The 12,479-nt window shown below is 42.9% G+C and overlaps 1 protein-coding gene across 3 annotated transcripts in view; it reads left to right on the top strand.

Moving 5' to 3' along the window:
• The window catches only part of LOC126198583 (ras GTPase-activating protein 1), a 162,152-nt gene that overhangs the window by 112,462 nt on the left and 37,211 nt on the right, over nt 1-12,479 (top strand). For 2 of the 3 annotated variants that reach the window (XM_049935021.1, XM_049935023.1), the window contains exon 15: nt 2,086-2,240. In XM_049935021.1, coding sequence (XP_049790978.1) covers nt 2,086-2,240 — 155 coding nt within the window. Of the gene's footprint in view, nt 1-2,085; nt 2,241-3,060; nt 3,205-12,479 lie in introns of all 3 variants that reach the window. The other variant, XR_007540087.1, reaches the window with a different exon arrangement.

Below are 12,479 nucleotides of genomic sequence, written 5' to 3'. Positions count from 1 at the left end.
CCGCAATATCCTTTCTTCCAGGAGTGATAGTTCTGCAAGGTTCGGAGGAGAGCGTCTGTGAAGTTTGGAAGGTAGAAGACGAGATACTGGCAGAAGTAAAGCTGTGAGGATGGGGCGTGAGTCGTGCTTGGGTAGCTCAGATGGTAGAGCACTTGCCCGCGAAAGGCAAAGGTCCTGACTTCGAGTCTCGGTCTGGCACACAGTTTTAATCTGCCAGAAAGTTTCATTAGACATAGATTTCTTCAGACCTTTAGAAGCTGCTTGGCAGGCAGTGCCGGCCAGGGTGGCCGAGCATTTCTAGGCGCTACAGTCTGGAGCCGCGTGACCGCTATGATCGCAGGTTCGAATCCTGCCTTGGGCATGGATGTGTGTGATGTCCTTAGGTTAGTTGGGTTTAAGTAGTTCTAAGTTCTAGGGGACTGATGACCTCAGAAGTTAAGTCCCATAGTGCTCAGAGCCATTTGAACCATTTTTTTGGCAGGCAGTGCTTACGCAATGGAAGAAAAGCTCCCATGTGCCAGTGTGGAAAGATGCTTTCCCCTCACTTTTGAAGGAAAAACTTAAAAAATGTTAGCAACTGAAGAAGACAATATAAGAAGTGCATTCTGTGCAGTGGGATTAATTCCATTTGACCTTGAAAGAGTCCTCAAAAAATTTCCTGATGGGGATAATTCTCAAAGCAATTCTCTAGAAGCCTGGTCTTTGAGCTTTGAAGATATGCTTCAGAATGTTCGCTGTGGAATGAAAAATAACACAAGTGTCCAACAAAATTGAAAATTAGATGTTGCCCCAGAAAAATCCATTTTAGGCATCGATATGAGAAAGTGAGATAATGCTGACTCAGAGTCTTAATTGCTTGTGAATAATGATGCAATACTCACTGGTGACAAAAGCAGCAGAGTGCAGGAAGCAGTTCTGGAAGTGGAGGCTTTTGTTCTTGTGGCTTATCCACACATGGTTGGGAGGAAACAGTGAAATAGACAGTTTGTCAGAATCGCAACAGAAGTGGGCACAAGAGAAGTGGAAGTCAGATTTCAGCATCCATATCAAGGCAGCAAACCTGTGTTTATTTTCTTGCCATTCCAGATAATACTGTAGACAAAGTCCAAATTGTAATAGTGTTACCACCTCCAAGAGAAGAAAGGGGGAAGTTTTCTTTCACTGAGAACATGTTGTAGATTATTATAGATTTGTTGTATGAGTAGATTGTCTTTATTAATGAAATATTTTGTAAATATGTCTGAAGGTTTTCTAAATATGTGTCAAATGTTTACTGAAGATGTGTAGAATATTTTGTAACCATCTGTAAAAAATGTTTTCTAAACAAGTAAAACATGTTTCTAAGGGGACTTATGACCTCAGCAGTTGAGTCCCGTAGTGCTCAGAGCCATTTGAACCATGTTTCTAAGTATGTTTATTTTTTAAAAAGATAGTCACTGTCCAAACTTACCCATTAGGGGATAATATTGACCTTTGCATGGAAATTCATTGAATGCCCGAAATTACCCCATCAAAGTGGCGACATCGGACAGCTTTATTTGTTAGATTCTGACTAATTAAAAAATATTTTTGACTGAAGTTCTTTGATCATATTATTCTACAATGTCATCCAAAATATCTCGCTCTTTTTGTCATGAGAATTTAATGTTCTTTGCGAAGTTACCTTAAAGAGTATGAAAAATCCGTCCAATATTACCCCACCTTACACTATTTGTTATTTTTAGTTTCGAGCCATTGCCTTCTCTAAGTTATTCAGCCTAAGATTAGGATAAAATGCAGTTTCCAGATATATATAATTCTTTTAGAGTAATTTATAATTGGCTATGAACTCTTCACAGGTTATCAGCCGAGTGGCGTCGTCTTCTAGTCGCAACGTTTCAATGAATTGCGTATCCATTGAAGATGATGGATACGCAATCCATTTAAACATTGCGACTAGAAGACAATGCCACTCGGCTGATAACCCGTGAAGATTTCATAGCTGAAATACGCCAAGAAAACCTGCAGCCGCATATAATTTATGATTCTTTGAGATGTTATGTAAATTGATATCAGTATTTAATTCTCTGTACTTTTCTGTTGAAGGACTGTAAGATACATCTGTGGCTGCTTGCAGAGGTCTGTAATGAGCAAGTGGCCTCATGAGAGACTTGTACGCACACGTGTTGTAAGTGGATTCATATTCCTGAGGTTACTCTGCCCAGCAATTCTGAATCCTCGTCAGTTTAATCTGATATCAGGTAATGGACATCATATTTATATACAGAAGCTAAGATCTTGAGATACCAGACAGAACTTGATTTCCTTTGTAATGAAGTTTTGAAGTTTACTGTATTTTATACTATATCTAATGTCATTTTTATGTCGTATTGCTGATATTACGAATAACATTAATACATGTTCCTCATGTGCAGCTTTCCAGTTGCACTGTTACTTTGGGTCTGTCCATGAAAATAACATAGAGTGGTAATTACATTGTACACAGTCTGACTCATTTGTACTTCTGAGCAATGTAAATTTTATTCAAGAGATGTTGGGACAGTGAACACTGAACAGTTCATCCTAAATAGAATGAAGACTGTGTATCGTAATATTGTCATAGTCTGTGTAGTGCAAAATACACACTGCCACAACTGAGCCTCATACTTTACAAAATCTTCTTCCTCATCTTCTACCTCTTCATCTTCTCCCTCCTTCAACAGACTCATTTACCAATAATCAAATTTTTAAACCATCTGAAGGTGTGTCCTCATCTAAAGGTGGTTTCCTGTTCTTTGTTTTGGGTTCTAAATTGTTCAGTAACCTTGTATTAGTATTTATATTGTAGAAAATATATGTTGGATAGTTTTACAAAAAATAGTTTGTAAATTTTTGTGGTCATTGATTGATTCACGTCTTACTATACAGCAGATCTTACTTTTAGTTTCAGATACCATTTACCTGTTGGTTCTGCTTAGTCATGTAATGTGAAGTAACTTGTAAAACATGTAATTTTAGAAAGTAATTTTATGTGTGACTTTCAACTTTGTCCAATTTACTGTGGTCGCCCCTATATTCCAGATAGAAAGCATGCAAAACCAGAAATCTACAAGTCAAGAAGTAAAGTGCATACATAAAGTCCTAAAGGTGATCAATCTGTATGGACTCATTTGCTTGATTTCTTGATGTACAACCTCTTAAAGAAAATAGGCAGGTGATGCAAGGGTGGGTACTGTTACCTGTAAGTGTACTTGTAGGTAAGCCTGCAGTTTTCTCTAATCAGTTTCATAGAAGACACAAGGTGTATTATATAAGTGAGAGCACATTCAGAGATAAAATAACAAGTGTCTGCCTCTCAGCATCCCTGGATGACAGATGTACCCATTGGCTTAGAAGCCAGCTCTTTCAAATCTTTAGTGTGAGATTGGAACACAAGGTCCCTCTCCTTTGTGTATTGAGCACATAGAACAAGTAATGTCCAGCTTATATGTTTGCTATGCCAAGAATGAAAGCATTTGTAATAAATGGGTGACTGATGATTAGCAGTTGTATGGTGATGGTATTTAGTCACTCTAGTATTCATTATGGCCAACAGAGAGAAAACATGGCAAGTATTAAATTAAGAGGTGACACTGATAACTTTTTGAGCTTATAAATTTTTATAGTGTATTTCACAAGCAGAAACAGGTGTCCTGTGTGGCGCTCATTGCAACATTGCCAGTTACCAGTGTAGGCAACAGCTGAGTCAGGAATGTGGCAGTTCACGGCCACCAGTAGTGAAGGGCTGCTGGTTTATTTTTTTTTTTTTTTTGTTGGGCAACTGCGAAGTCGGCTCAAAGCAGGAGGCCAACATGTTTGTCCGAGGTAGTGATCACTGCTGGAAAAAAGCTGGGCATGGTGTCGCTGCAATATACTGTGCCGTTTCAAGCAGATAATAGAATATCCAGGGCTTTCTTCCAGGGGGGGAGACCTCGGTGAACAGTATCTGTTGAGTGGTCATGTTTGGTGTTTGATAAGAGGAGGATTGACTCCATGTCTATGGTGTGTCCTACTACGGCCTTATGCATTTGTTACTAGAAAGTTGGGACTAATCTCCTCACCATTTGATTGGAGGTGGAGTGATTCTGATATCAGATGATTTCATATAAGGTGTAGAAGTCCATGAACAACTCTGAGGCAAACTTAGGTTTTTACTACTGGCCAGGAGCTCGTCTGTGGACAGTGCTGTGTGGCGAGTATGCGAGGTCATTGGGCACGAGCTGTACATGGCATTCTTCTTCTCTTCAGAGGGAGATGGCGAAGCCATCTAGATGCATAGATGGTGCCCGTGGTGGGGGCAACAGCTAAGGACACAGCATTCCTCTCGCCTTTGGAGGGAGATAGCAGAACCATCCTGTTGCGTGACAGAGACGGGAGCCGAGGAAACGGCACTCCTCTTCCCCACAGAGGAGATGGAACAGCCGGCTGGAAAAGCGGACTGGATAGCAAGGGCACCGGCAAAGAAAAGGGGCTGGTGCTCAGTCCCTGTGGTGAAGAGATGACTTCGGAGGATGGCAGAGATGGCCTGGGCCACGATCAGAGCTGCACTGCGCAGAGTGGCAGCAAGATGTGGGCAAGTGGTTTGCTGTGAAGGTACCTGTCGGCAAGAAGACCTGGTGCGTGAGAGAGAACAGATGTTCTAGGGCAGTTGCACGAATCCGTGGACATGGGAGGAACACGGGCAATAGGCAGGAGAGAGGACAGCGAGTGGAACGTGTGCACATGTGGATAGCACAGGAGGGCCAGGGGCCAATGTGTATCGTGTGGCAGACTGACGACCGGCACAGAGTTAACCGGCAGAAGGCACGGAGGGTGGTGCTGCAGCCAGTAGCGGGTGTACTGGTGGTGCGGGAGCAGGCGACGCGAGGTGCTCAGTGTGGGACCACGAGGCGTGCAGTGCTAAGAAGGTGGAAAGACGGCGAGGTGTGGCCGAGGAAGGGGACCAGAAGCGCACACTGCCGGACAGGGTCCCACCGAAGGCAAGGTGACAGATGATGCATTAGGGGGAGACAGGCCTGGAGCTGTGGAAACAGGCAGAGGATTTGAACCATGGCAGCAGCAGAAGGAACAAGAAAGACCATGGATTGAATGGGTACTGAGGGCACCAGAAATAAAGGAGTGGGCCAAATGAAGGAGGATGCTGACTTGGCCAGCAACAATGCTGGAGGTAGTGGCAGCCAGTGAGAGGGAGGTGAGAACCAGCAGTGCCACAGCAGGAGGAGATGTTGCAGTGGACGGAGGTGCCACGGGGCCCATGAGAGCTGTGGTACTTGACTGGTCACAGGAGCTGGTTTGGGGCGATGCCAGAGATGTTGGAGGAGCCACAACAGCAGGTGCCGTAGCAGTCATAGGGGCTATGTAGGAGCCGCATTAAGAGGCACCAGAGTGGTCGTGGGAACTGCATCGGGACTTGAAGGAGCAGATGAAGGTACCACATGGGGAGGCACCAGAGCGGTCTTAGGAGCTGCGTTCGGCAGTGCCCGAGTGGGCATGGATGCTGTGTCAAAGGCACTATGTTGGGAGACATCAGAAGAGCCATCGTGGATGAGTCCAAGGTAGCAGTTCAGGGCATGAGAGAGCAAGAAGCCTAGTGGGAAGGGGCCGGGGGCTAGGCCAAGATGACGAGGAGAGAAATGTCGGGAAGAGCAGAATTGTGTATTAGGCGGTCCAGTGCAGCCAGAAAGGTGGACCAAGAATCCAAGGCTGTGTCGAAGTCAGAAGGAAGCAGAAGTAGCAGAGTGTCAACTGGCGATGGGAGAGTATCGGGACAGCTGAGATACCATTGCAAGAGCTCTGAAGAGTGCAGACAATGAGGCAGAAGCTGTGTTGTCTCAGATGTAGCATTTTGGGGTGTTGCTACCAAGAAATACTGGAACAAATTAGCAGTATCTTGATTCAGATGGAGCAACTGCTGAGCGCACAACTGGAAAAGCTGCAGAAGCAAAATTTCAGATGCAAAGAAACCGTGGAAAAAGAATAAGCGAAAAGACACCTGTAGAATGTCAGTCAAATGAGCATGGAAGTACACTAATGCAGAGAGGGAACTACCTGGATGAGTATACAGGTATTGGAACAAAATTCCAAAGATGCAAAAAACATGAAGAGTTTATCCTCGTCTCTAACTGAAGTATCCTGTTGTAGGATAGTGGACGCAGAAGAGAAGTAGGTGCCCAGGTAGCACTGAATGATAGAAATTTATTTCTATAAGAAAACAAGAAGAAAATATGAACAACAGAATGCTGATTCTCTATGAAAGAACACATTAAATCTTCCTGATCTTGTCATTCATTAAGTACAGTTCTACAAAGGTGCAAGAGAAAGCACAGAATCACTCATGTTCACAATCAGTAGTGCACTGGCATTGTCTTGATCTGGTAGCATTGTTTCATGACTCATCAATTACTCAGAATGAGACTCAGCCCTAGGCCTCTGGAGAGTTGCAGGCAGCAGTACTATAAAGGCCACTTGGTGTATGGATACCAGAAAGTTGCCGGCATCATGTGGTTTTGTGGACGCAAAATAGTGCCGTCTGTGCCCAGTGTTTGTGGTGCCATCCTTACTGCAGCAGATAGGGCAGTGAAATTGGGCAGTGTCAGATACAGGTGTCTGGCTGGACGGCAACCGAAAGGACAATGCTGTGTGATGGGTGTGCCAGGTGTTCAGGCACTAGCCGTATAAGGCATTCCTCTTCCCGTCTGAGGGAGATGGTGAAGCCACCTCGATGTGTAGATGGTGGCTGTGGCAGAGGAGAGTGTCAAGGACATGGCAGACTGTATCTTAAAGGATAATCTACTTTGTTTGCTGGAAAGACCTTGTGAATTTTATGTGGATTCTGTTACATGTCTCTTTCAAGTTTGACAAACGAATGTGTGAACAAATCTATGATGCAACATGAAGTGCTTATATGAGTAAACAGGTTTCTTGGTATTGCAACCATTTACAACCAGTATTATTTATGTTTCATGCAGTTTTCATACAAGTCACCCACCAGTGACTGCAAAGTAGCAAGCATGCAGTTTCAAACTGCATAATCTGAGCAATGACAATGCCAGACATTTCTCATTCCACACTTTTGGAAGATTACACTGCTGGTGACTGAGAGCCTTTTTTAAAATGAAAAGGAAAGGCACATGCTGCCATTTGCTAGCACTGATAGGCATGTGGGCCATCCATCACAGAGGATATCCTATGATAATTGTAGTGTCACTTAGTTTGGCATCCTATTCTATAATGTGGTCAACTTTGATTGCTTTAATTGGAAAATTATATAGAAAGGAAAATTTGATTTTGGAAACTGTTAAAATCACATATAGACATAATCTGGACATTACTCACCTTCAAGAAGTGTAACACATATATGAATAGGTCACAGAACTCCTAGACTTTGGACAGTCTGTTCCTTCTTCAGAGAATAAAAAGGAATTGGTTGAGAGAGAGACAGGTCCCTGAAAAAAAAGGGAAAAATCTAAGAAGAATCAATCTATTATGTGGAGGTAGAGATGCAGGAAAATGCAGCAGGGGAAGGTAAGAAGTCAAAGAAAGTAAATCAGTAAACACTATATTAGCTTAATTGTTGAGATGATAGAAGGGAGCAAGATAAAAGTAAAGTTAGATTGGAAGAGGCAATGATTGTGCCAGTTACCATCATGTGTTGTTATCTATTATCAGCTACCATGAGTTGTGTATTGAAAGGCTAATGTAACTAAAGAATATTAAATAGAAAAGGGGGAAAAGAAAATGAGATGAAGGAAGAGAAGATTTGTTGTTGCAGTTATGGGAGGACAAAATAATAGATAAGTAAACAATAAAAATAAAATGAGCCAAATTCTGAAAAATGCTATCATAAGAAAGGACAGTCTATGATGATAGAGGTTAATTCAAGGAGAGAGGAGGAACGATAGGATATGTTGGAGGGCTAATCCCCCTGTTCTGACTTTAGAGCACTAGTGTTGCATAGGATTATCCAAATGGTATTTGTGCTATTCTTGATTCATGCTGTAGAGCACACACAAACTGAATACTGGACACTGCCAAAGTGGTCAGTTTTTCTGTGTCCATTTATGCATTGTGTTACTGTGGTGGTGGTAATCCCTATATACAGGTATCCAACAATGGAAAATCCACTCATTGTGGCTTCAGCTACCAGAGACTACAGTTATGTGTGTATGAGTTGCTGTTGCGGTGTGTGTGTGTGTGTGTGTGTGTGTGTGTGTGTGTGTGTGTGTGTGTGTATTTGACGAAGGCCTATCTGGCTGTAAGATTTTTGTAACAGTATTTTTGTTGTGCCTATCTGTGACTCAGCATCTCCGCTATATGGTAAGTAGCAACTTCCCTTTCATAATATTGCTATATACAGGTATGTGTGTTGGCATTGGTTGACAGGCTTCTATATCTACAGCTCTGCACTATGTGCAGGTCTAGATGGAGGCTACTTTATATTGTACCATATATGAAGTTTTATTCCAGTCCCACTCACGGATGGAGTGCAGTATGTTTGCACACCATTGTGTGAGCTATTACTTGTCCAGTTTTATCTGCATAATCTGTGTGGCTGGATACATAGGAGGGCTGAAGAATATTTATAGTTTCTGCTGGTAAAGACAAATATTTGCGTTTTCTAAGTAGATCCATGCAAGATGTACACACATTTTTTTAAATTATTGACCAGTAAAAATTTTTCAGTCATTTCTGTTACACTCCCTCACCGCTCAGATTAACCTGGACCATCTGCAACATCCTTGTTTGTATCTACTCACTGGTCCCTGTTAGTCTGCCCTTCAGTCCCATACACTTGAGCGTCATAGAAGTATGGGCCTTAGTGCATTCTGTATGCAATCTCTTTTGTAGGTAACCTGCTTTTTTCCAATATACTGCCAGTGTATTGCAGACTGTTATTTGTTTGCCTACAACTGTGGCTTTGTGGCCATTCCACTTCACTTTTCTCGTATGTCTCTAAATATTTGTTTGGTGTGACTGGCTCTACTTATGAAACATTAATTGATAGTCAAAGGATATGTGCTAAACAATAGATCAGTCAACATAAATGTTGATCTTGATGTTACCACAGCAGCAATGCACAAAACTATGACAGGTAATCAAGTGGCTCGGCGATGTAGGAGTGAAGAACTGGCCACTGAAGATGCTTCAAAATAAAGGAAAATGCCTCTAGTGTAAATAAAACTTTTGTTACACTCACAAAAGACGGAAAACACCTCAATATTGCTGGTGAAACTGCAACTGTAAAAGAGGAGTCATAAAAACAGAAAAGACCACATGAATATTTTGTGTTTGCCTTACCTTTCATTGTTTTCAGTCACCTGTGATTGTCTTTCTTAAATCACTGCAGTCCTTGTCAGTGTCCAATTCACGTCCTTAGAGAGATTACGATGACATATGCAGATTGTCAATTAAAATTTCACTCTCAGGCCCTCCTCCTGTAGCCATTCTGCCTGCCAAACACTCATTATGCTGTCAAGCATGACAGCACCATCAGCAGACAATCTGGTAATGCTGCAGAGACTGAGAATTGATTATTTATATTCAGAACATTAACTGTCATATTATGCTTCCTTGAGGTTTCTGTTGAACAGTTGTCATCGAGTATAATATACTGGATTCCGTTAGCCAAAAATTTTTCAGATCAACCAGATATCTGTGAGGTTCTTCTTGGTTATTAGATGACAGTCTGGTATAGTGTAAAACACATTTTGGATATCTAGGAAGATGGTAACTATGTGTTTACTTGCATCTACTCTTTCCAAGATAGTGTGCGTAAATAAAGCCTGAAGTGTTTCACTAAAGCTGTTTTTCCTTAACATCTGCCAATTCTTTGAAAGGAGTATTTGTTCTTCCAAAAACTTCATAATTTTCAACTTAAAATGTGCTCAGTGATCTTGTAATAAATAGTGATTCGTAATTCTGTGCATCTGTTCATTAACCTGTTTATCTTATCAGGAGTGATTTGCACACTTCTCCATTCTTGCAGGGCCATTCAATGTGCAAGAAATTCTCAGTAAATAATCGTTAGGAAAGTGGGTAATTTCACAGTTTATTCGATACAAATTTCCATAGGTATTCCGCTGGGACTTGATTTCATGTTTGCTTTGAGTAGTTGTAATTGGTTTCAGTGATAAGGCTTTCAATATCTCTAATTTGTGAATGTATGCATTAGTCAAACATTGATATTGTATCCTTGTGTATGAATAGAGTTTTTGCTATAGAAAGAACAAATGTCACTTATGGAACATAGTACTGTTTAGAGAAAAATGTAAGATACAATGAAATACAGGCTGTGCATAGCGCTGAACACATTGACTGGACAACAGTAATACAGGTTAGAGAATAGACCGAGCACTCATTTACAATCACTTCAATAATACTGTTTCTTTGGCAGCTTACCAGAGTGTGCCAGGGGGGCAACCCACATGGCCTCTATAAGTGGGCCTGTGAACTGTATGGACATGTGATCTCTGAAATCGCATGCATCATGATTGAAGGTACATCAATCCTCTCTTCCAGCGCTGGGAAAACCACATACATAGAAACACAAAGCACAAAAAAAATACATGGTTCCGAAAAAAATGCATGATACAGAAAAAAAAACATGTTACAGAACAAAAGCATTGGTACCATGAAGAAAAGCACTGATCTCTCAAGGCACTAAGATTACGAGTCATGGAAAACGCCAATGACTGTGATGACGTCCATTTCATTACCCAACGACAGCAGCTGCTGCAGCGTGTGGTAGGCAGGCACCAGCGAGTAGGAGCAAAAGTGATGAGGGGGCACTTTGGCGTGCTGTCCCCCTTCTCGTGAGATACTATAGGGCAGGATTGAGGGAGATGTCTCCATAATGACGTCCTTTTTAAGGTCAGCGGTCAGTGGGGGTGTCGTAGACGATGGCCACATGGGACCCATTAATACAGGCAGTGGCAGCTGCTGTGTCAGGTGCCTCGGGTGCTGCACTGGCAATGGCAGTTAAGGAATGGGGGCTGAGGCAGGAACCCCAGACGACGATCTGCCAGGCAGTAAAACCCGCTGCAGCACAAACCAGACCGTTGGCAACACGTGAACGGGCATTGGCAGTGGCGGGTGCAAGATAGGCAATGGGCCCTCTGGAACAGACACCGCCATGCACAGCCACAGCTGGTCGAAATGACAGGACGTCCACGCATCAGGAGTGTCCACGATGCACAGGCACCGGCCCCAGCAGCACTTGATGACAGGAACCCAGTTTGGCCAGCAGCTGAAGCCATGACCTCTGACAGACCCACCCAGTCTGAACTGCCGCAGAGCTGGCGACACCAGTGGATGGTAACACCAGTGGAGACGGCATCAGATGTAGCAGGTGAAGGAGGGTCCTTGTTGGCATCCATGTAGCAGCTCTGTCGGGCTCTTGTCTCTGACTGGAGTGAAATGGAACAAACTCAAAAAATGGCGTAAAGCAGCTTCAGGGCCCTGCCAGATACATACTTCCGCATCTCAGTTTTAAATTTCTGAATAATGCATTCAGCCTCTACATTAGAACAGGGTAGCGGTGAGATGGTGAACACGACGAGCCTGACAAAAATATGCAAGTTCTCAGGAAACAAACTGAGGGCCATTATCGGTAACCACAGTGAATGGAAGGCCCTCAGGTGCCAAAATGTTCAACAGGGCCAAAATAGTCAAAATAGTGGCTGTTGCAGACATGGATGGACAATGTGCCACATAGGGAAACTTCAAATAGATGTCCACTACAATGAGCCGATACTGATTTAGGTAGGGCCCAGCAAAATCAACATGTAAATGCTCCCTTGGGCACTGCATTGTCAGCCAGGTGAAAAAGACACCTGCAGGGCTGTGTGTTGCTGAACACAATGAGTGCAAGTGGCAATAAGCCGCATAACATCCCAATCTATGACCAGCCATTGCCCACGCAGCTGGCCAAAGCTTTGGTGTGAGATGTTGCCCAATGACTGACATGCAGAAGCTGCTGTACATTACGACATAAGGAAGCAGGAATCACAACCTGGGGAGCAGTGTCCTCCATAGTTAACAAAGGAACTCCATAAAACAGAAAGGCAGTGCTTGACAATGAAGTAATTACACAAGGGATCCAAGATACACACCGGGGGTTTTCCGGCCAACAGTGCTGCACAAAAAAAAGAGGACCCAACTAAGTACAGGATCCACAGTGATGGCCGATACTATCGTGGCACTAGTGATGGTTTTCAATATCTAAATAGAAACAAAGCAACTTGTCCTAATGAAACACCAGGTCCGGATTGATTAGAAAGCGAGATAAGGGATCAGCATTGGCATGTTGCCCTATCGTCCGGTAATGGATTTGATAATGATAAAGGAAGAGGAAGAGAGCCCACAACTGCAAATGATGCACTGCCTTGTCCGGCACAGAAGCTGAAGTACTAGAAAGAACAAGAACTTAGAACTACACAAGAAGGCATAAAATTTCTTGAGGG

The sequence above is a fragment of the Schistocerca nitens genome, chromosome 8 (genome assembly GCF_023898315.1).
Source record: "Schistocerca nitens isolate TAMUIC-IGC-003100 chromosome 8, iqSchNite1.1, whole genome shotgun sequence".
NCBI lineage: Eukaryota > Metazoa > Arthropoda > Insecta > Orthoptera > Acrididae > Schistocerca > Schistocerca nitens.
Note: the sequence above shows the minus strand (reverse complement) of the source record. Positions and strands in the feature narration are given on the sequence as shown.